Below are 23,680 nucleotides of genomic sequence, written 5' to 3' on the forward strand. Positions count from 1 at the left end.
TGCAATAAGAGGACCTCTGCAAACATAAATATATAAGATTTAACCCATAAAAAACAATTTCCAGAAATATACACTGAACATCCACAACTTTCCATTAAAATTCATGAAATAATATTTTTGCCAAACCATAAGCTAGAGAGCAGTAATTCTCATAAAATATAGGTTGCTGCAGAAAGACATGTACTGCCATATTTACAACAAATATTTTTGCCCATTAGGTCACAAACTTCAGAAGGAAAACCAAACAGATTATATCTAATGATTCCTTAATTCACCTATTGAAATTAGCTTCTTAGCTGATTAGGAACTTCAGCTAATTTAATTTCCCAAATTCGGCACTTCCACAAAAATTACATTGTGATAGATATCCAAATAGGATGCAGGATATAGATGGATTGGATTCCCATGTAAAGTAGCTGCAGAATGTGTCAGACTATCAGCCTTTTTGCTGTTAGTAAATCTATACATATCACAGAGCCAGCACTGCTATCTCTTTTCTACTGTGGGTAAGTGAAATACAAAGCACTTCCTCTGCTTATACCTAGGGCAGGGATCTGGTGTGTTATCTACCAGAATTTGTTAACCATTTTTTGCCTTGCATGAGCTACTAATACAATGCATTGAGGAACAGCAGCTGACTCATCACAACGCCTGGATTTTCTCTGGGAGAAAATTATTCAGTCTGAAAATGAAATTACATTAAAATCTTGACATGAAAAGGTGAAGATGCAAGAAATATTTCTGTATTAACTTAGCAGATGAACAACGGAATATAGGAACACCTGCATATGGCAGGATGGGGTCAGTTTTACTTTACTTTTACATTTGATAAGTTCCACAATATCTCTCTGACTTCTGTATTGTAGGATATTGTAGAACAATATCTGATGTTCTTTTTTCCCCTCACTTTTTCTCTCTCTCTTATCAAAAATATAATTACAACCTTACAAAAATAATATACATATTCTTTATATTCTTCTTATTATACAATCTAATACAATAATATATATAAATAATGACAATTGAGAACATTTTTACAGCTTATGTATAACACCAGAATGCTAGTTCTTGGAGATTTCTGTTTAATTTAACCTGGAGTTGCAAGGCAAAACTATCTCATGCTGATGCCTACAGTCACAGGGCACTCTTGGAAAGGACCAGATTAGTCTTTATGGTGTTCAGTTTACGCTGACATTAAAACAGAATGAAAATAAACTATATAATTCATTAGGCATGAAAGGACCTATCCTAGTACTGCTGAAATTTATGCCAAAAGGGCCACGGGTATTCTGTAGGATCAGGATTAAGTCAATCAAGAAAATGTCAATTGCTTTATTGTTATTTTTGAGTTTGTTTGTGGTTTTTTTTAGGGGGTTGGGGGATCATGTCCTACTGCCTGCCCAAATTGAAATGTTATAGCATTTTCATACTTCAGAGCTGGCCAGTCCAATTTTAATTTCCACTTAATGAACATCATCAGAAACAGTGGTCACTGAATGGAAACTGGCTATTCATGTCAGTCCTGTTAGTATGCCAGCTTTTAGCCACTGTACTAATCTGAAGTGCTGGGCAACACTTCACAGAGGCAGCTAATCATTATTAATTCCTTTAGAATTCATTGCAATAACATCAATCATGGAGAACTCATTCGGTATTAATATGGATGTAATGTGAAAATGAATAATGCACACAAGAGTTTTTATATTCCTATTTTAGAAAAATAGTTATGAACAGTGTATTTCTCTTTCCATCATCAAATCAGAGCTACCAAGAGATTTTCTATCAATTACCTTAATCATCATTCCAGCTGAAATCTTGTCAGAGCAAACATATTTCAAAGGATTATATCCAACTCCATTACAGCATTCTTCGCTCTTTGGAATAAGTTCAGTCTCACAGCATTTTACTGGCACTTGGTCATTCTTTCTAACATGTGCTAGGGACTCACCACTGGAACCTGAGCAGCATATGGTATCTGACTTATTCACGTACTCCTGCCCACAACAGAACATCCCTGAAATGAACAAATGAACAACAAAAAAATAAAAAATAAAAAAAAATCTGACTACGAAATTTAAGTAAACGAATTGATATGAAAGGAGAAAGCTCACAGTGCAATATATCTTGGCATAAACCCACCAGCAGCTGGAATTATGCAGATTTAGCTAAAGTGAGATTAAATTCAAACGTGAGGTGACTGAAGCAAGAATCCTGACTTCCAGACCTATGGAAAACAATCAAGAATTAGAGAAATAAACACTGTCCCCTACAATCAGCATTCACCACTCATGAACTTTTTTAAGAACTTTGCTACGGAATACCACAATAACATACTGGCCACAGCAAGCTGGAGATGGATTGTTGACGAAAATTTTCTGTAGAATGTAAAAACTGAGAAAGCTTTCTATGTACTTCCTACTCAGGTCTACTTCATAGCCCCCTTTTCTTCCAACAGTGCATCTTAGCATTCCAGAATTTATCACATATTTTATATTTTAAAGTAGGGGGTACATATTAGGTACCTAGAACGGAATGGGTCACTTGCAAAATACCCACAGTGAAGTTTCAGTCATTTAATACAGAGAATTACTCTACAAGAAGTTGATATCTAAATATAATTTGCATTTCTACAGTGGAATTGATGAGCTTCCAAAATTAATTCCACTGTCTTTTTCCTGGTTTTAATAATTTCAGTTTTAAAATAAAAGCTCATTGTAAGCACTGCAATTTTCCACATATTCACATGAAATACCAGTGTTAAACCCAACACCATCTAAAGAAAGGGGAAAGTTTTAACTCAGAACCAAACACTACAAACACCTCTATAACTGGAAATGAAATAAATATTATTACTAATTGAACCAGAAAGGTATCACACAAAAACCAGGGCTGTGATATACTGTTACATCATACTACATATACACCAAGTAGTTTGTGCTTGATGTGATTTCTGTCATATGTTGGCATTTAAAACACGTGCAAGAGTGGCCACTTTTTTCTCTGCTATTTGTTGCAGCAAATCTCTCTTAGAAGTCATTCATAATGAAAATTAATCTTTAAAGGTACAATCCTGCTAAAGCATTCAGAACATTTCATTCCAATCACTGGAATGACTAAAAATGGTGATGTTACTCACATACTTCACCTTATTTCAGATCTGGTTCTATTCAGAGCAAGCTGATCAACAGCTCTTCAAGAGGTAAAATATTTCCTCTTGTTCCCACCCTTTTTCCAAATTGTCCTAGGATTCTACCAATTTTACAGAGAGAATTAATGCAGAAAATAACTCAATTCAATACTAATAAGCAACTCAGACAGCCCCAAGGGACTTCTGACAGACAAACTAAAATTTTGATAATGAACTGTTTTTCTATTGAAACAAACAAAGCTGTACTCTTTCACTGTGAACCTCATCTTTGTTTAACTGAATTAAATTTTTCAGCCAAGATTTCACTCACATAACAAGAAGTGACTCCCTTTCTAGTTTCTTTGGTAAACCATTACTTCTTTAATTATTATCAACCTTGTTCCAGTGTGATAAATTGCTAATTACTTAATACCCTAATCAGCGTTCATTCTTTGCACAGATAAACTGTGACAGCGCCATTAATTTAAATAGTAATTTCACTTAATGGCCAGAACGGCACACCAGATTTTTATGCAGCATTTTCTGAAGACTGCATCCATCACTGCAATATTCTGACATAAAGATGTCTGACGTGCACTAACTCACTTAGGGAGAGCAGATGTTGCAGAGCAGAGTTTGGTAGTAATTCCCAGAGTGCATCACTTCAGCATGAATGAGCTGCAAAGGCAGAGGTAGACAATCTTCTGAAACTGCATTGCATAGCCTCTGACCTTTCCTTAATTTATCACATGTAGCACTTGACTCCTGAACCTTGACACCTCAAATGTACAATTTTAAATATGCTCCAAGAAAAACAAAATAGGACCATGTAATATTGATGGATTGATCTGCCTTCTAAAAATTGCTTTATTCAATTGCTTAAGGATCCAGAAATTCCTATAAACCCTTGCTGAATTCAACAAAATATCAAAATGTAAACTATTTGTTTGTAACTCAGTTGGAATGTGTGTGTCATATTTTATATATTCATGTTTCATAGGCACATAATGCATTATAGCAAAAAGAAAATCCATGGGCTGGAAAAGACACTTCCTGCTAACACCGATTTCTGTCAACAATTATTTCATGTTCATCCCCAGGAACTGAAAAAATTTATAAACCTAGCTGAGTGATGAATTACTAATTTACTAAATCTGCAAAACCAATGCTTTCAAAAGGGAAAAAATGAGTATTAAAAGGCTTAGCCTTTGGAGCCAGAATAGAGGATCAACAAAATGCAGAGCCAGTGTACATTGCAAACTACTCCAAAAATCCTTGGCTTACATGTGGGTATTGCAACTATTACAGATCAGGAGCCACAACAGTACAGAGCATCATCTTTCATGAGTCTGGGATGTCAGTATAGTGGCATTAAAAGAAGAGAAAAAAAAAAAAAACTAAAAAAAGACAGAGATAGAGAAAATCCAAGAGTGGTTTTAGCTGACATTATCCTTTATAGCCAGAAATAGAGAACTTTGGATAATCACAGTGCAGGAGAAGGGCTCAGGATGTGCATGTACACCACTGCCAGCCTTTGCCAGTAGATGTCTCTATGGTCACCCTACTAAATAAGGCCAAAGAGGGGTGAAAAAGGAAACCTAAGAAAAGAGAAATTAATAAATAAAGGAAAAAAAAAAAAAAAGTAATGTGGGACGGATGCAAATCTCTTTTTGCAGGGCAGATTCTCTGAAAAAGGTATGCAATGCTAAATGAAAAAGTTCTATGATTCAAGCTCTTAAACCAACATTCACTGCAAACCTGGATCTAGATTCATCAAAAAGATGATTTTGAACTGGTCACGCAACAATGAGACTGTGTACAAGGCTTGCACTTTAAGTGATCAAGTTTTTCTCGTATGCTTTTTCTGGAGGGACTTAAAGCCCTCAAACAAAAGCTTTAAATAGTCACCAGATTTTTAGCTATGGCATTCATTGCCAAGTGCAAAACAGTGCTTCAGAAGCAATTCGGCTTTTGCATAAAACCACCGCGTTACCTCTTCTCCTCCCAGACAATGAGATCAGCCTCCCAATTACCATATTCTTGCAAAATTCTACTTATCCATTTGCCAATGATAAGTAAATTATGTTTTTATGTAAGAGCATTTTTTCCATTAGAATAATTACAATAATTAGGATAAGAAGCAGGTAGATTTTTGTGCCTGGCTTGTGCATTTTCGTGATGTATTTAGCAAGGCTGAATTACTCCAAGAAATTAAGCAAAAACCAATTGAGCATGATCTATATGATATGATAAGAAACCACAATCTATTCTATGCTTAATGCAAAAGAATATGATCTCTTTTCAACTGTGGTGCTAATTCATCTTTCAAACCTGTATTTGTGTTCAGTTGTGTGCTGGCTCACAGCATAAAGTCCTCACAGAAAACCCATGAGCGATGAAAAAAGCCACTGTTTTCTTTTTTAATAGCCAAAAAAATGTCATCCTGACCCATTCTTGAGAAAAATAGTATAAATGATTGAGCGCTATGGGCTAAACACATTTTTAAAAGAGGGACATAAAGGTTTTTTAAATATATATATTTAAGGGGAAAAAAAAACCTGTTAAGAATACATATATACTGAAATGAAGAACATAACTTTCATCCCAAGATACCTGTATTACACTCCTACACAACTCATCTGCCCAGAGAGAGCAGTAAAAACATAAACGCTACCCCAGCAGTTCTGTTCCAACAGCATCTGTTAATTCACTCCATTTATAAAATACATATTGACAAAGACAACTGAACTGGGACCAGAGAGATTTGATTTGGTGTGAGAAAGTCAATTCAATGTGATTTTGTTAAAGGGCTCCTGCAGGCAAATAAAAGAGTTTAAGTAATAAAGTACATAAAGAGATGCTTTATGAGCCAGCCCCGTCTTGTGGCAGCCGCACAATGTGTGGCTATGCAAGAGAGCCTTGCTCAAAGCTGGTATTGAGAGCACGGATGCTGTAGATCAAGCACAATTAGGGATCACAGATGAGAGGGAGCTCAAAACATGCAAGCAGTGCTTCTCACACTTCACATCACAAGTCACCAGTGGAAGGGAATGATAGAATGGAAACCACAGAAACCATGGCAATACTCATCTGATTAGTTCATCCTGACAGTCAGCACCAACAAGTTAGGTATACCAGAGCCACTGAAAGATCCAGGGGATACAAAAAATTACCTTATTTTGGGGGAAAGGAGGAGTTCAGCCTTCAGATCCAGATTCTTAGTTATATATTAACATTCTTAGTTGTACAACTAGAGGTTCAAACTGGCACACGCTATCACTCAGCTTTGTACACCAAGCATAGCTGGGTACTAAATCTTTATTTCTGTGTTTTGAAACCAGGCTCCCTTTTCACACCACAATAATTTCTGAAGTTTTTTTGTCAGGCTGAGAAAGCCTAAGGCTAATGAGATATAATTTGTCTAATAACTGTGGAAAGAAAAGACACATGAAAATATCTAAATAGGTTTTGTAATAATACCTCCAATCTATGTCCTCAGATAGTCACAGAGTGTTTTACAAGGAAGTAGGGTTCAGATTGTGCCTCAGAATGATGGAGTAATTTCCTATCGCTTCCAAGAAATGAATGGGATACACCAGATGAGCCAGTGAGTAGTGCTGGGTATTAATTTTTGTTAATTTTAAACTACAGCAGGTTTAGCTTCATGTGAGGGATGAACACAAGGGAGTGACACAGACCACCAAGCAGACACCATTGCAATCTTCAGCTTCCAGGTGACTAACCCCACATTTCCTGAGCAAATGGAAAATCCCTGCACTGGGATGCATGGCAGCACAAGGTGGTCAATCTAACCTCACTGAGGGGACCAGTCCTGCTTCCTGATTTGCATAAGGAAAAATCATTCACTCCTTTTGAACTGCCTGGTTTCTTCAGCCCCTGCAGCTTTTGCACAAAGGCAAAGAAGGTTACTAAAAGCTCAGCATTTTGTAATATAGCAAAACAGACGACTAAAGTGCAACAACATTTTAACAAACTGGCAAGCACACTCTAAACATGAGTGTGTCACTTCTGAACAGCTGGTATCACAAGAGATTTAGAAAGATTAAGACCTTTTTTCCTTGAGGACTTATCCTTACCTGTGAGAGGTCTGTATGCAGTCCCTTCCTTTTCATCACCACAACAGACAGAATCCATGCTTATGACCCTTCCACCACAGCACTGCTGATTGAAACTGTCATGCAGGGATCCACCACAGCAGATTTGATTGCCCGATGTGGAGTAAGGCATTCCCTGGCAGCAGGAATCACCAATTCCAACTGAAACTCTGTTTTCCTCTTCATTAGGGCAGCATACTTCTCCTATCAATACAAGTATACAATTAAAGATTTTATCCATTTATAGCTCTTGAAATTCTTGAGAGGCTTTTATCACATAGCAACAAGTCTGGATTCACACAGCTTCATGTACAGAACTTTCCATGTGAAAGCACAGAATTGGTGTGTGCCTTAGAATGATACAAAAGTACTATATTAATTTGTAATAATTATTAAAGAAATGTGCATTCATTAATTCAGGTCAAGTCTCCGTAAGATATCAAAACACAAGCATGACAGAGACTAAGCTGAAAAGAGCAATGAAAATAATGTCTATGCATATGACAATCACACAACTAAAAACCTTTTGCAATTGCAGCTACACAGTAAACAGAGCCCATTCTTGCTGTGTTTAACAGAACCATCAGGCTACTTATTCTTGGCAAAAAATTTTTTTGTCTCCTTCAAAATCATTCCAAACTTGTTTTGATAAATTAATTCATGATGTTTAAAGCATTTTTCATGTTTGAGTGTTACTCAGGACTTCATCTCACAGAGAATTTAAACATTAAACTCACCTTAAAAATTAAATACCACCATCACAATTGGGGGACTTGGTTGTTACTTAAGCAACATCATCAACTTTTGCAGGAAAAGATCTTAGGATAAGACTGCCAATGAGACTGACACTATAATGGTGGGGTGGGGTGGACAGGAATAAGCCGTGGGCTATGAGCAAAGTACATACCTCTATAAAGGATGCAAAAATATTGATAAATGGTAATAATTATCATTTATTTGTGTCTGCACTTGAGCTGATCCAATGTTCTAATATTTTTTATATTATTTTTCTGTGTTGCAATGTATTCTATGGCTCAAATGTCATTTGAAAGGAGGAGTGTTTTGCTATTGAAGATGGGTAGAAGAGTTGGTTAAAGTATTTTGGCTCCTGAATGTTAATCAAAGAAATGTATTTTGATTTTTAAAACTCATCTTTCTCATTTAAAGCAATTTAAAGCAATATCTCAAGTTACTTGCTTATAAAAGGTTGGGAATTAGAGACAGCGAGCTCCAAACTCAATGCATCTTTTGTCAGAAATTAACACATGCTGAGATTGTAACAGATGACGGAGATCAGCGTATTCCTTTCTCCCCACATTCCTTGCCAAAGAGGTGCATGGGTGATAGTAGCATTATTTGTTCTGCCTCTCATCTTAGTTCTGGGATGGATGTTTGCACTTTGTGCACTATTGTTTCAGCAACTGAGATTCTGCCTTCCTAATTTGTAATCTTCATGCCTCCAGCCCAGTATGCTTCAGCACATCCTGAGCTATTGAACTGGCCAAGCAACATCTGGGAAATATGTATGCTTAGAGAGTTTCCTGTATAAATAACTTTATCAAATAAAGTCAATAATAAACAACAACAACAACAACAACAAAAGATAAGAACAAATTTTTACAGTATAATGAATATATTCCTTCTAGGTATTTCATCATATTTTCCTGCATTCCTTGGAAGCTAATTTAGTCGCTACACACAGAAAGTATTAAAACACAGAATGTAGCTTACATCTATTGGAAATAAAACTTTTTTTTTTTAAAGAACTATTAGACATAAGACACAAAGGATCAGTAACCTTCTCATTAACCTCTCAAAATGGGATCCATTCCAAGCTAGGCTTGAAAATGTTCTCTCTCTGAAAACTACTATGCAGTCTTACCAGTTAATTGTTATCCTTATCAAAGAATGACCCACATTAACATTTAGCTTTAGGTTATTAGCATATTTATAAAAATAAAAAAGAAAAAAGTGACCAACAGTGTTCATGTTGCTGCCCTTTGGAGCATAGAAAAATAATGCAGCAAGTACACTTAGAAAAAAATTTGTTTAAAATCATGTTCAAACATTCACTGTTTCATGCTTGTGAACTGCTGACTGAACAAGAACTACTTTCAGACATAAGACATTTTGTTCCACTGTGCTTTTCTTTCTTGATGTAAACAACATTAAGCTAGTTAACGCAGACCATTGGATGGGGACAGAGGTCACAGTATAATCTCTCCATTTCAGTACACTGAGATTAATGAGGTCAGCAAAATACACTTCTCTGGTTCTTCCACGTGATAGCATTTTTCTGATGACATCATGGAAGGCATTCTAATATTGTGATATATGAATTACTTTTCAAATGATCAGAACTTGGGATGTGCTGAATGTGTTGGCAAAATGTCAACCATTTCTGAGCCTATGGAATGTGTGCCAGCTCGTGAGTAATGGAAGCATTTCAGCTCCTGACCTGACAATTGCCTACCAAGAGTTATACGCTCTGAACACTGGCCCCATGAAAGGGATCTCTCCTCCCCCTTTTCCTCCCTTTCCCTGTCAACAATGACCCACCAACAAACTGGAAAACCAAAGTCTGGACAGTAACACAGAAGCATAGTTTTGGCAAACTTCCCAAACCTCTCAGAGAATACGAAAAGGATAAATTACCATCAAAGTTAATGCACATGGGAGGTACACTTTGATCTGTAACATTAGTAGAAACAAAGACTAGACAGTGTAGAAACAAGTAGAAGTGATGTAATCCAGAATATCAACACAAAATGCTAACAATTGTTCCACAACAGAAATGGCTACAGAAAATCATGTGGGGTCAAGTCAAACAGGGAACTAAACTTCACTACTAAATTGCCTGATGGTGTTCCTATTAAGCAGAACTGCCCTCCCCATTATGCAGCACTTACTGCAATTAAGTATAGTTTGGCATAAATTAGTTCTCTGGGAAATGACCCAATCATCAGGTTTCATCAATTAAGCTTTTCTTGTATAAACAGAGTATATCATGTTTAGAAGGCAAAGAGAGTGCAATTTTCTTTGCACTGAACACATGTCCTGAAGACATCTAGATGTCTTGACAAATCTCACATTTATTGTTTTTATTCTACTTGGTTTAACAAATACATCAACTTTGCTGTTTTGTTTCATTCAAGCAGTGGAAAGGAGTGGTGTCTTACCTACTAAAACTCTGGTGTAATAACCACCACAGCACTGATGTTTCGGTTGCATAGCATGTATCTGCCCACCACAGCAAACCCCTGGTGAATTAAGAATAAATGGAATGTACTTGTCCTCACAGCATTGGAAGCCAGGTTTATTGTCGTGCAGAATCCCATTACAACATACCTAGAAGTAGGAAAAAAAGAAAAAAAAAAAAAAAAAAAGAGAGAGAGAGAAAATCAGTAAGGCAATATCTGTTAAACAGAACATAATGTGTTGTCTGGCAAAACAACATGTACAAAAACATGTATCCTAGTGCAGACACTAATATGACTCCAGTCAAATAAAATGTAACTTGGCTAAGATTCTGTCCCCTCCAGCATTATCAGACTTCAATAAACTACTGTGTATCTGACAGAATGCTGCTATTCTGTGGCCTTCAACCATACTGCACCTTAATAAAATAGTCCATTAATATGAATCATCTTCATATGCCTTCCAGGCTGTTTGAGTCTCTCAATTTGGAGTAGATCACAATACGTGGATTTAGTCTACCATCACCTGACCCTTTTTTTTTAATTTCCCTATTTATTTATTTATTTATTTATTTATTTTAATTTATAATGAAACCCTTTCAATTGAAAAACAGTATTTTCCAATATGAGCTCTTGGGTTTTCATTCACATAAAAGTAAGTGGAATTTTCTTCTTACAGCACACGATCACTTACTTATGATCACATATCTTCAAACAATTGGATCTCAAGAGAATAATATTTATATAAGGATTTATTTTTTTCAAAACAAAATTTATACGGAAATTAATTTTAAAAGGCCTTTTAACTGGACTTCTTTCTAGGTGCTGTCAAGAAAATTATATGCTTGAAAAATCAAATAATTATTTGTACACCTACTCCTGTGTCAAGGGAGTGGCACTCTGAATACCCAGAAAATCATACAGCACAGTCAGTAGAATAACCACAAATATGGTAAACTTGGGACCTACAGTTGGTGCAACTTATATCACCTTGCTCCAGCTAGACATGAGATGGAGTTGGCAGGAGAGCAGAGATATTAGAGCAGAGTTCCTCCTTTGTTTTCTTTTGAAATGGACCTCTTCCACTACTGACTTTTACCATGTTCTAAATCAGGTTAGTTTAGCTACAAAGAAAGAAAGTGTTCCTCTGAAGGATCTTTTGTTTATCTAGGTACTTTAACTATTAACCTGAGGAAAAAAAAAAAATAAAATGTATATAAATAGGCTCAGGGCATCTATTTTGTATTATAATTATAATGTTAATAAAAACATGTACATACAAAAATGTTGTTTTTTCTGATGTCATAAACTCTCTGACTTCAGAACGAAGATGTTCTGTTTTGTTCACTTTTGAATGGCCATTATTCCATGACTCTTGAGAGTATTGTAAGGTTATGAAGTTACAATTTACAACACATAAACATTACACGAACCCACAATTAACATGAGGTACGACAGAGGAGTTTGCCATTTCCTCATTTTTATTTTTATTTTATAACTTCATATGCTTTGAATTGCCAAATTTAAATGCAGCCGAATTTTTTAATTTTCAGGAATTTTGGATCTCTGCAGGCCCTGTTATATTATTTTGCTGTCCACTTTGTCACTGGTAATATAACCCAATCTATGAATTTAATTAACCTACTGTTCTTTCTTCCAGATCATTAGCTAAGATGTCAAATAAAACTCTGCTTTAGAACTCTTCTCTGCTTCCTAGCTTTTGGATATTTTGCAATGACTGGCATGCACTCCAGGATGAGTTTTCCTTCGTTTACAATTGGCTCCAAAGAAACCTCAAAGTTTACTTGGCCTCTCTGTATTTCCAAGTTGCTTAAAAGCATTCCTAAAAACACAAACACAAATCCTATTGAGCCACGTTGCTCGGAATAGGTCACCTTTAGCAACAGTTCTTGATATTTGTAAAAATGCCCTCTGTCTTGTCCTTTTTACTGCAACCTACGCTTGACACACCAGTCAGAAATTCTGTACCCACCTGCATGAAAGGAGGCCAAGTACATGTTTCTGGGGTATTCTTGGTGCCAATTTATGCCACTTGGGATTGTCTGGTGCCTCTCTCTGTGATCTATCTGGCCCAATACCACCTCTTCTTTTCATGGATTTCATTTTTCATCCCATTTTTCATTCTTTTTAGTTATGGCCACCACTCAAATTTCACCTGAACAGTCCTTCCACCTTTCAGATAAAGAAAGATGCACATCTTTGGCTGTATCCAGGCTCAAATGCTTGAGCTGTCATTTTACTTTCCATGAGATGCTTCCAGCTTTAAGAAATGCCACTTCTCTTGTGAATCCTCTGTAGAAAGGGCTGCTCTGCATGTTTCACACCAACACTGGGAAGGCCATTTTAGTACTAACTCTACAGCACTCAGTTTGAAACACTGTAAGATTGCATTAATATTGGTGTCTCTCCTTTTCCTCCTCAATCCCTGCACAAAATCCCCAGCTGTACATCCAGATGTGTTACAGTAGTTTCAGCAGCTACTTTCTCTTGTTAAAAATTCCATAACATCCTCAGTATTTCTCAGCAACCTATGGACAGTTTCCAAAGAGGGGCCCAGTCAGTTCTAAAACACATTCAGACTCTCATCTGGCATTACCAATTCATACAGTTGGGGCTATTATTACATAGTTTCATAACATCCTCTGCAGTCAGCGGTAAATTGTTAAAGCTTTAACATTTTTTTGGCAGTCCTCTAGAGATAGTTTCTATTTGCATCAATATTCAGCCCAAGGATTCTGCATTATCAATCCATAAAAAAACCCAAAGCCTTTCAAGTAATGCTAAAATTGCACCACAGAAAAAGAAGAAAAGCAGATGGATTGAAAGTTCCAGTGGCAAAAGGTTATTATGAGCTCATCCTCTTACAAATGTGACAGTGCCACCTGGCTGGTATTATCCTGTACAAGGAAGCAGAAGACCTGGACTGAACCAATACAGTGCCACCAGCATTTTCAGCAGGTTGGAGATCTCACCCATATAAACAGGGCTGAATGCTCAGTATACACTTGGAAAGCAGAAGATCTTTATTATATATGGAGATGATACAAGATGTTCATCCTTAGCTGTCACGGGAGCCCTTAAAAATATCAGTAACCTCACAAAGTAACTCACAAATCAATCCTGTCATTCTCTTCCCACCCAAGCACACAGAGGGACTGTGAAGCAGGAGCACAGGGACTGAAAAGGGTTGGGCACAAAGAAAGGCTTATTATGATGCCTGAGAAAGGCCCAGTCAGCCATGACACCAGCACAGAGTACTAGATATCAAATCTGGCAGGCAGGATTACACAATATTGTAACAATTTTTAAAAATACTCCAAACTTACCTAAGAAACTCTCTTTTAATTACAATTGTGTCATCCCTGATCCCTTTGCTTGCTGAAGACTTTGCTGAAGGATATTATCTGGCCTTATGGACACATGCCAGTTGAGCTAAGACTGATTTACTCAAATAAACAGATGTGTTAGGCAGCCATGTTTATCCTTCTTGTCAAACGCTTGCTGCCAGAGCCACTTTGTGAAATAGCAATTCACAAAACACTCTCAGGAATTCCTATTAGCTACAGGAGTTCATTAAAAATTTCTGCCTGTGGAGCAAACACCAGAGTAATGATTGACCCATCATGTTCTCATGTGAGAGGGAATATTTTAAATTAGCAAGGCTCATTCTTTTTTTACTTAAATTATCTCTGAATCTATACAGACACCCTTTTTAGCTAAGTATATCTGTAAATTTCTTTTCTCAAACTGTTGTTCTCTTTTGGTAATTGATACAGACTTAGATCTAAAATCCATGAGCAAAAATTATTGTTATTCTGTTACAAATCACTATACATTATCTTCCTAAAATTAGTTTCATTTTCTGTCTTTCAGGTGTGTTACAACAAGAAGTGTAATATTTTTAAAGGTTCTCTAAGCCTGAGAGAACTTGAAAAGAATTTGCACAATATTGCTAACATTAATAGTAAATTTTGCATAAATATTGATGGGATACCCCTCACCAGTCAAGATGTGTTACGTTTCACTGCTGACAGCTTTTGAGGTTAGCTATCAAGCCACTGCTTTACTCCTTCTGTCCTTAAAAAAGAGTCCTGCTAGTGTTTTTAATAAATGACACATTAATTACAGTGAGTAAAGGAGTAAGCCTGTACTTCCTACTAATGTCAGTTATATTTGATTAGTTCATTAACTGCAGATCTATACAGCTTGCTGCACCTGAAAATAAAAAGTGCTGAAGCTGTATTAACACCTTCAGTCAAGACCCTTTTAACCACTGATGTTTAGACTCACAATGCAAAGTGAGCAGAAATTATTAGCCTTTATGCCACTCCTTTAATTACATTTTTACTGTACCTGTCTCATTATTTTCAGAGTTCACCTCAGGATGTCAGTAAAAACAGATGCACAGTTTGGTAGCTCCATTGATAATGCAGGAATGTCTTTCCTACTGATACTGAGATTATGCTACCTGCTAGATGAAACTCAGGCACCCTCCCTTCTTAATTGAAGTACCTCTGCAAACCTCATGGTCATGAGACTTCACATATGGGTGGAGTTACGGATCACATCTTACTGAAAACAGCTAGAGAAAGACTGACAATTTTAGCAGCTTGGGAATACTCAAGCAGCACAGTTTATCACTGTAAAAGGTCCACAGGACAATAGGGAGCCTCCTGGCAGCAGACAAAATTCAATATCAGAGTGTATTCTCAGCTCTTCTGCAAAAATACACACACAAAAATATTTCTAAATTCTTTCTGTGCTCAAGGAATAAATGCATGCAAGTTCAATTAAACACCAGGGTAATGATACTAGGAACAACAGTGTGTTAGCTTTAGTTAAAATAACAAAGAATCCTAACACTGAAGCAGAAAACTGGATAACAACTAGAAAGAAGAAGTAGGTATCTGATACAAAGATTATTCAGGATGGGAGGAATGTTTGGTCTTCACTGAGTTTAATACCAGGCCTGCATGTGCCCATGAATGTGCATGTACACATGTCCCTCATAGTGAAAAGGTCACTTGCCCTTTTAGAGATTCCCCAGGTGCTCTGAGCTGAGTTGATTTATTTGCAGAGCACAGTCCCAGGCAGAGGCTCTAACGCAGATCCCAAATGCAGAACACACACAGCAGTGCAGCCTGGCAGCCAGCCTGTTTCCCACTGCCTTCCTCATAGAGTTGCACCACTTGGCTGGACCCAGCTCAGCCTGAGTTGGATGAAGAGTCCCTGTATCCAGCTCTGCTCCACACTGACAATACACCCTGGTATTTTTTTACTGGAGTGGATTATATTTTGGCAATCTCTTATGTAGCTGAATCATAACAAATCTCTCTTTTTCTGCAGTGCCTTACAATAGAAAGCTGCTGATGCCAAATGTAATCCATAAATCCATACGGAAAGATTAATAAATAACCAAAGACATATCTCAAAATAATTTATACAAAATGCCTGGTTTTCTTCTCAGTTTATACTCATGAATTCAAGAAAATTATAAGAGGGAAATTAGACCCATATTTTGTCTTGTAAACGAGGCAATAAGTGTAAATAAGTGACTTAAGCAACAGTGAGAACTCCACAACATATTTGTCTATTTATATACAACTGCCTGCTTTTGCTGACCAGTCTATCATCAAAAAACTTATTTATTATTCTGGATCTGAACATTACTAAAGCTGCTCAGCATTTAATTCTCAGTAGCATCTCTTCACATTTGGCTGTACAATCAATGTATGGTGAAGAGTTCAGGTTGGATGGGCCTTTGAGCAACCTGGTCTAGTGGAAGGTGCACCTGCCCATGGCAGGAGGTTGGAACGAGATGGTCATTAAAGTCTCTTGCAACCCAAACCATTCTGTGGTTCTATGAAGTTCAGCTGGAACTGGGATAAAAAGCTTTTGGAACAACTGTACACTGGCCAGGGTTGCCTTTCACTTCTGTCCAGCAGACTGTCAAATCCAAGGACCACAAACACCATAAAGCCTGGCAGTGAGTTCTATAAAAATATGAGAGGGCTGCCACTGTCTTATATTGTCCCTGTCACAGACTCCAGTTTAAAAGGCACAAAAGGCACCAAGAGCTCTGTAGATGTCCCTTACAGACATTTTGGAAGGCTAGCATAGATACATGTAGCAAACCTGACAAAGCACTGGGAGGGGAATTTTAATCAATTCGCCCACAAAAATTACCCCCATGACATTTTACGTATGAGTGCTTCAGTTTCCTGTGGACCTTCCAGTCATTTATTTTATATCCATTACTTAACAAATAGCACCTACTCCTAACGATGGTCTTGGAGAATACAGAGATACCATTAGAACAATGTAATGCAAAATTAATTAGAAAATATTGGAGAGCCAGGAAGCTACAAAAATAAATGAAAATTCTCCAACCTCAAAGTTACCATAAATGTATGAAGACTGAAAAAATAAAAATGAAGAGGAAAACTTCTAAAACTAATTTAACACATATTTAATTCATGTACATGCCAAGATGTAGTAAAAGTCTACCATGCCAGAAACCTGAAATAAATAATTTTAGAAAAAAGGGCTGCCCATAATTCTCTCGCAAGATTTCAGAAATACTTATATTTAATATAGTATTGCTTTCAAGGGAATTCAAAAGCTAAAGCTGTTTTGACTGGAATAATTTATATTTTGATTTGAACCCCTCAAATAACTCACTCCCTTAATTACTGTCTTGTCTGACAGGGAATCTTGTGAATACATATTGTTTGCTTTAGTCACAGAACATGTGATGATGTCTTTGACAAATAGAGACACTATTTCATGACATTAAATCTTACTTTCAAACTAAGAGTTTTCTACCTCATTTGTCAATAAAAACCATTACAGACTCCTGCTATGCTATTGATTCTACTCCTAAACAGGAACTCATATGAAGATTAACCTGAAAATAGCCATAATTTAAAAATGCCTCTGACAAATCACGATAGATTCCATTCAGAGTTGCTCATCACTGTCATGTAAGTTACCCACTTGTAGCTGAATCTAAATAGATTTTCTCTACTGAAGAACCTGGTCATTAAACATTTAGCCAAGGAATAATTTAAGAGAGGGAAAAAGCCCACAAAACCCACAATCCATGTTAATAACCATGATTTGCCATGCAGGAGTTGAGGAATGATACCTCACACACAGAGAAGCTTTATAGATTTGATAGCATTTTTCAAATTCTGCATACGCCTGGAAATTTCCTGTGGCCTTTCAGTGGTCAAATGCAAACTTAACGCTAAAGGAGCCATATGAACTACCATGCATGTACAAGAGCTGCCCTGCCCCAGGTACAGAATCCAGCACTTTCCCTTGTTAAACTTCATAAGGTTGGTGGTTGTCCATCTCTCTTGACTTGCTGAGGTCTCTCTGCAGGGTCTCTCTGCCTTCAAAAGAGTCAACAGCTCCTCACAGTTTGGTGCCAATTGTCCCAAGTAGGATGAAAAAATACATACTGAGATTTATGTGTATCCACCATATAATTAGTCACAATGGGACAGTGTCAATGGACTTAAGCTCCTCAAACTTCACTATCCATGGCTTGTGTGATTTACTTGGGAACATTTATATAGTCTGAATTCTTAGGATGAACATCTGCACTACACACATGAAGCAAAGCTTTCTGAAGGGAAGAAACTTCAGAAGTCTGATGTTGTGAAGTGAGTAGTGAGTCCTTGTAGTGGGTGGGAAACTAGAGTCCCCATCCAGACCTGCAACATATTTGAAGGGTTTTTGAAACACAGGTTCTGGCTTAGCTTCCTGTGCAAGTAATTTAATTCACATGTGTAGAAATTACTTCTATTTTTAACCAGCATGTTATAAATGAAAACAATTTGGAGATTCACTTCTACACTGCACCAAGCCAAAGTGTTAATGAACACATTCATAAATGCTTACCAATTCATTTCTCCTGAAAGGAAAAAAAAGGTCAACAAAAAAATACTTAAAATAACAGAATCACTTGTCATCAGCAGACTCAGACACAGCTATCCTTGTATGAGCTCAAACATCCATAGTTGATTTTAAAGAGTTTCAAGATACCTATCAGAGCCTTGATTTTAAAGAATCCAAAGCATTTTAAAGCAGCCACTTCCTTTTCTCTGATAACTAGAGGTTTGGTTTTCACATCTCTTCCTAAAAATATTATTTTTCTTTATATATATAACTTAAGAATATAGAAGTACCTCCGACTCTGGATGATAACACACTTCTCCACAGATATTTTCATCCTTTTTACATTCTAATGAGATGCACATTCTATTACTTTTGCTGCTCCTTGGAGTTTTCGATGAAGTACACTTCTGCCACGCTTTACGTAGCAGCTCATATCCCAGGATAATGCCATTTGGCTGTCCTGGCGATGCCCAGTTGATTTGAAGAGATCTGCAATAAGAAAATCAACATCTGTTCAACTTTTGGATGTATTTCTGCCTCTATAGCTACTTACATTTGATTATTAGCATATAGTAGTTTTTTTTTACACTAATCCACACGGAGTGAAACATTTTGAAATTTCTAAAATGTTCTGGATAACAAATTCCACAGCTGTTTCAATAACCAAAGGTCTAAAAGTTTTTTCAAGTGTCAATATGTGCTAATACTCCATGAAAACAAATCACGCACACAAAGTCCTTAAATGTTGCTTTTTAAACAACATCTCATTCCCACTTCTGGAAACTTATGTGTAATAAACTATCTATCATTTTACTCTTTTCATAATTCATTTTCCTCTGTGCCTTTTCCAGTGCAACCTACTCATGTTGTGCTCAGCCGTCACTTAGAACAGACTTGTCTTAATCTTTCCTTTTCCTTGCTTAAAAAAAAGAAAGAAAAAAAAAGAGAAAAAAGAAAAAAAAAAAGAGAAAAAAAAAAGGATGTTGCTTTGAGATGCATTCTTCAGGGTAGAATTAAAACTCATCACTGCATCAGTAATCACTAATTCCCTTTTGTACTTAACTATTTTCATTGACATAAAATTAAAAGTTAAAAATGGTAGTGTTTGTCATGATTAAGACTCAAGACTTCTGACTGTAAAAAGTATCACTGCAGCAGCCTGCAAGGACTGTCTTTAAAACAAAATCCTGTAGCTGACTTCAGGTTTGATATCAGATCATCATCAGTTTAAGGAAGAAAATATCGTAAGGGGTATTAAATCATGCTCAGCTGTAGCATTCCTATCGCTACTAAAAATGTGTAGATATTTACTTAGATATTCACTTAGTACTATAATAAATTAAAAAAATAAAAAGAAAAGGGACATTTGAAAGAAAAATACAATTTTTCCACTGGTACTTCAAATTAATGCTTCATTTCTTGTATGACCACTGTGGAGTCCTGCATAAGACACAAATTCCTTTCACTGTGACTCTTTGGGTAGAGAGAAGGAGATCCCAATGCTACACGTAGATAACAGGAAGACTGACAACACTGCATAGTTAGGCTCCAAGTACCTCTTTTTAATCTCCATGTCCCAGCTATACAGTCACTGTCAGAATGCCAGTGACATCAGAAATTAGCATTATTTAAATTTCAATTTAAAGTGAAAATGCTACAGTGAAACAGCAGCTGCTGAGATAAACTTTGACATCTTAACACAATAAAAATAAGTGAACTATTATTTCCCTTCCTTGAGGAATAAACAGAGGAATACACACTGCAATAAGCCTTTGCAGAGAAGGAATTAATGTCACCTATGAGGGAATAAATTCATAGGTGGCTTGTAGAGTTGCCATTATCATTCCAAGGTCTTCATGTGAATCATAGATTTAATTCCATAGTCTATCCATTGCTATTTTGTATTCTCTACCTATTCTACCACATACACATGAACACATACACAAATGCACTCATACACATTTAAATAATGTTACACTTAAAATCAGAAAAGCAGGAAAATAAATTGTACAAACTTCAGGAAAAAATGGTAAAAAAGAAAAGGAAAAGAAGTGCAGTTCTTTAACCTTTATAAATGCCATTGTAACTCTCTCCTGGTCTTTGCACAGAATAGATCACAGGAGCAAAGAAAGCATTCCCAGTCATATTTTTGTACGATTTGCTTTCTGGAAGATTCATTCAGACCCTCGTGAGTATATTTTCAGAGTATCATGCCAGGTTTTTTTAGTTTTTCAAGTCATATTTCTCTCTAATATAATTTAAAATCAGGCTTAAGAATTAACACAATGATTTAACGTTTTGCCTTTTCTGCAGAGCTCAGTATGTATTTCCTTCCTTTAACAAGTAATCACTTTATTATTATTTGATAGATACACAATTGGGGTGGACATAGCTTGATACAAAGAAAAACTGCAGCTGAACAAGGAAACTGTGATGAATGGGAATTTGCTGACCAGTGCCAATGAGGTAAAGCTCAGCATGACCTTCCAGAACAGGCTCATAGACAAGCAGACTCTTTCACAATTTTATGGGTGTTTCAGTAATGTCTATACCTCCCGATGCTTGCCACCCATGGCAAATCATGGCAACACAGCAAGAGCTGAGCATATCTCAGTTTAAAAAAGAACAGCAGGGTTTTCATGGTACTGCAGAGGCTTTTTGACATCCCCCATCTGAAGGCTGAGCTGAAAACCTTCTTGAGCAGGTGCAGATTTAATGGGACATGATGGGCGCTTTAGTGCGCAGGCAGCTGTGCCATGTGTGGTGCATCTGATACAGCTGCAGGAACATGGGGACAGAGCCTGCCTGTCCTCTCCTTTGATCCACTCACTCCCTGTGGGATACACTGTGTCTATCCTGGGCAGTGCCCAAAGCCTGACCCGCAGAAGCAGCCTCACAAATTGTAGGCATAGACGAAAAATGTGCAACAGCTCACAGGTGGGGTGTAATCCTTGTCTGCCCAGAGAACACTCCAAGGGTCTGCCATTTATGATAGTTCCTATGCTGGATGAGTCCCACTGCTGTCACTGAGGTGAAAATACTGAAGTAGGCAAGGCAGCCTAGCCAGGTCCACAGAAACAATCTGCTTCAGACTACAAGTCCATGAAGGCACTTTCAGGAGACAAAGAACAATTTCAAACTGATCCATGAAGATGCATTTGCTTTTGTGAAGGAGAGCAAAGTGAAATCTTTGGCTCAAGAATGTAAAGACAATTATTTCTGACATTTTCAGGTAGATTTTTTTTTTTTTTTTAAATCCATAAAAAATAACAGTATTCTTTAATTTTGATAATGCTTCAGATATATTTTGATAAAACAGACTGGAACTAAACTTCTGGGGTTTGCCTGCTTCATCACCAGCTCCAAGTGCCCATAAAGCAGAAAAGGACTCCTAATTTTTTTTCCTCAATATAGTAGTAAAGGTTTAACAATGATGATTAAAGATGTACCAAGGCTTCACATCAGAATCTTGATAATGAATGTTCCATTCGTCTCATCACATGCAAGAGTTAAATTCAAAAAATCAAAGTTTCAATGACTTTACTTTTTAGGAGCTGGAAGTGAAAAAAAAAAAATCTCACAAGATTCACCTGACAGTCTTAAGATAGGGAACACTGCTATTATTAATGACTAGTGGATAAAATACTTCCCTCATCAGGAGATCACACATACTGAGAAACTGCTTCAGCACTATTGCACAGGAGTTAAGTACGTGCTGCATGGTGGATGCAGGGCTGACATTATTAGAGAAGGCAGTGTGACACAGTCCAGACAGTCTGATAAATGGCATCACGCCTCTGTTGTTGCTACAAACTTCCTGGAGAAACCTTTCAGTGCTTTGTGTTTCCCATGACTAGAGCAGAGAGAGCTATCAGGTGTCTTCTGGCTCTCTGACCATTTTTCCAGTATGGAAAATTAGACTCCTTGGTCTTTAGTTCCCAATATTCCCTTAATGAAATCTGCACTACATTTTCTCATCTTCCATTTTTCCAGCAATGAGACCAATTTAAAGTTTTTTTAACACAGTAGTAGACTTTTTAGCACAGTAGTTTGACACTTTTATATTTGATCTCCTTTAGAACTCACGAGAAAATACCATAATCCAAATAATTTTTTGCCATGTTTTATCTATTTTTTCCTAAAATCTTTCTCATTAGCATGTTCATTTAAAATAATTCCTCCTCCTCATTCACCCAAAACCAGCAACAGATATAAAGACTTTCCAAAGTCCCATGATACTGAACACCAAGCCAAAGAATTCACCCAACTCTTCTCCCATGGCTTTATCTTCTTTATCTTTCCATTACACCCTGACCAGGGCTTCTGGTTCCCTCCAAGATGCTTAAAGGACCCTCTCTTCATGAACCCATGAAGGATTTTCCCTAGATTTTCTAGGTTAGGCCATAGTGTTTTCTGAGCCATCAACCTTTGAATTAAGCATGCAACAGAATTGCTGTATTACAAGGAGAAAGAGAAAGAAGAAGAGTGTTTTAAAGTGGAATGAAGTATTCTCCAACACACCATGAGAATTAAAACCACTACCCAAACTTTCAGTCAGCATCCACATACATTCAGTACTCAGAGAACTTTCTAAACTGTGCAATAAAATGCTATACTTGTTTACAGAGTCAAATCCTGAGGTCCTAATTAAAAACAAAACAAACCAAAAACGTACCTGATTTCAGCGGCATTTGTTTCTACCTAAACATGGTCAATGCAAACTCTCCCCCAAAAAACCCAGGCAAGAAACATAACAAAGCAGAACCTGACTTAGGATTTCAGGATTGGGTCCCACACAGTTTTCTATTTGAAGTTCAACATTATAAAATAATTATATCAGCACTGTGACCTTTTGTGCCAAGTTTCAGCCTGAAGCTGAGTTATTAAGTGTAAGGGGTGGAAAAGTAAGGTATAATGGCTCTGGTGGTATAACCTTCATTAGAACAGTGTGGATGGAGCTGCTATCAGAAAGACTTCTAAGTTGCTGAATGAAGTTATAATTTCTGTCATGTAGCACCTTGAGGCAAAATTTAAAACAATTATTTGTGAATGCTACGAAGACATTATCCTACAGCATTCTCATCAATAATACAGCCCCCCAAAACTGAATCAGAAGAGGGGAAAATGCCATGATTCCAATTAAAGACAATAAACTGCACATGCTTTATTATATTTCAGGTATCCCATGAGCTTATACTCTAGAAATGTCTTTTTTTGCTCTCTGATGATAGATATGCATTAAAATGTCCTCTGGTCCACACAAACTGGGGTTTTTTTTGCCCAAGCTTTTTCTTTTGTGGAGGATAAATAAGCAA

General features: G+C 36.8%; 1 protein-coding gene across 1 annotated transcript in view; it reads right to left on the bottom strand.

Annotated features, from left to right (window-relative positions):
• USH2A (usherin) overlaps positions 1-23,680 on the bottom strand; it is a 369,679-nt gene that overhangs the window by 79,236 nt on the left and 266,763 nt on the right. Inside the window, exons 47-50 of the mRNA XM_058835000.1 lie at positions 18,656-18,854; positions 10,422-10,590; positions 7,225-7,446; positions 1,791-2,014 (exon numbers count right to left, since the gene is read on the bottom strand). Coding sequence (XP_058690983.1) covers positions 1,791-2,014; positions 7,225-7,446; positions 10,422-10,590; positions 18,656-18,854 — 814 coding nt within the window. The remainder of the gene's footprint in view (positions 1-1,790; positions 2,015-7,224; positions 7,447-10,421; positions 10,591-18,655; positions 18,855-23,680) is intronic.

This window comes from Poecile atricapillus, chromosome 3 (genome assembly GCF_030490865.1).
Source record: "Poecile atricapillus isolate bPoeAtr1 chromosome 3, bPoeAtr1.hap1, whole genome shotgun sequence".
Classification (NCBI taxonomy): domain Eukaryota; kingdom Metazoa; phylum Chordata; class Aves; order Passeriformes; family Paridae; genus Poecile; species Poecile atricapillus.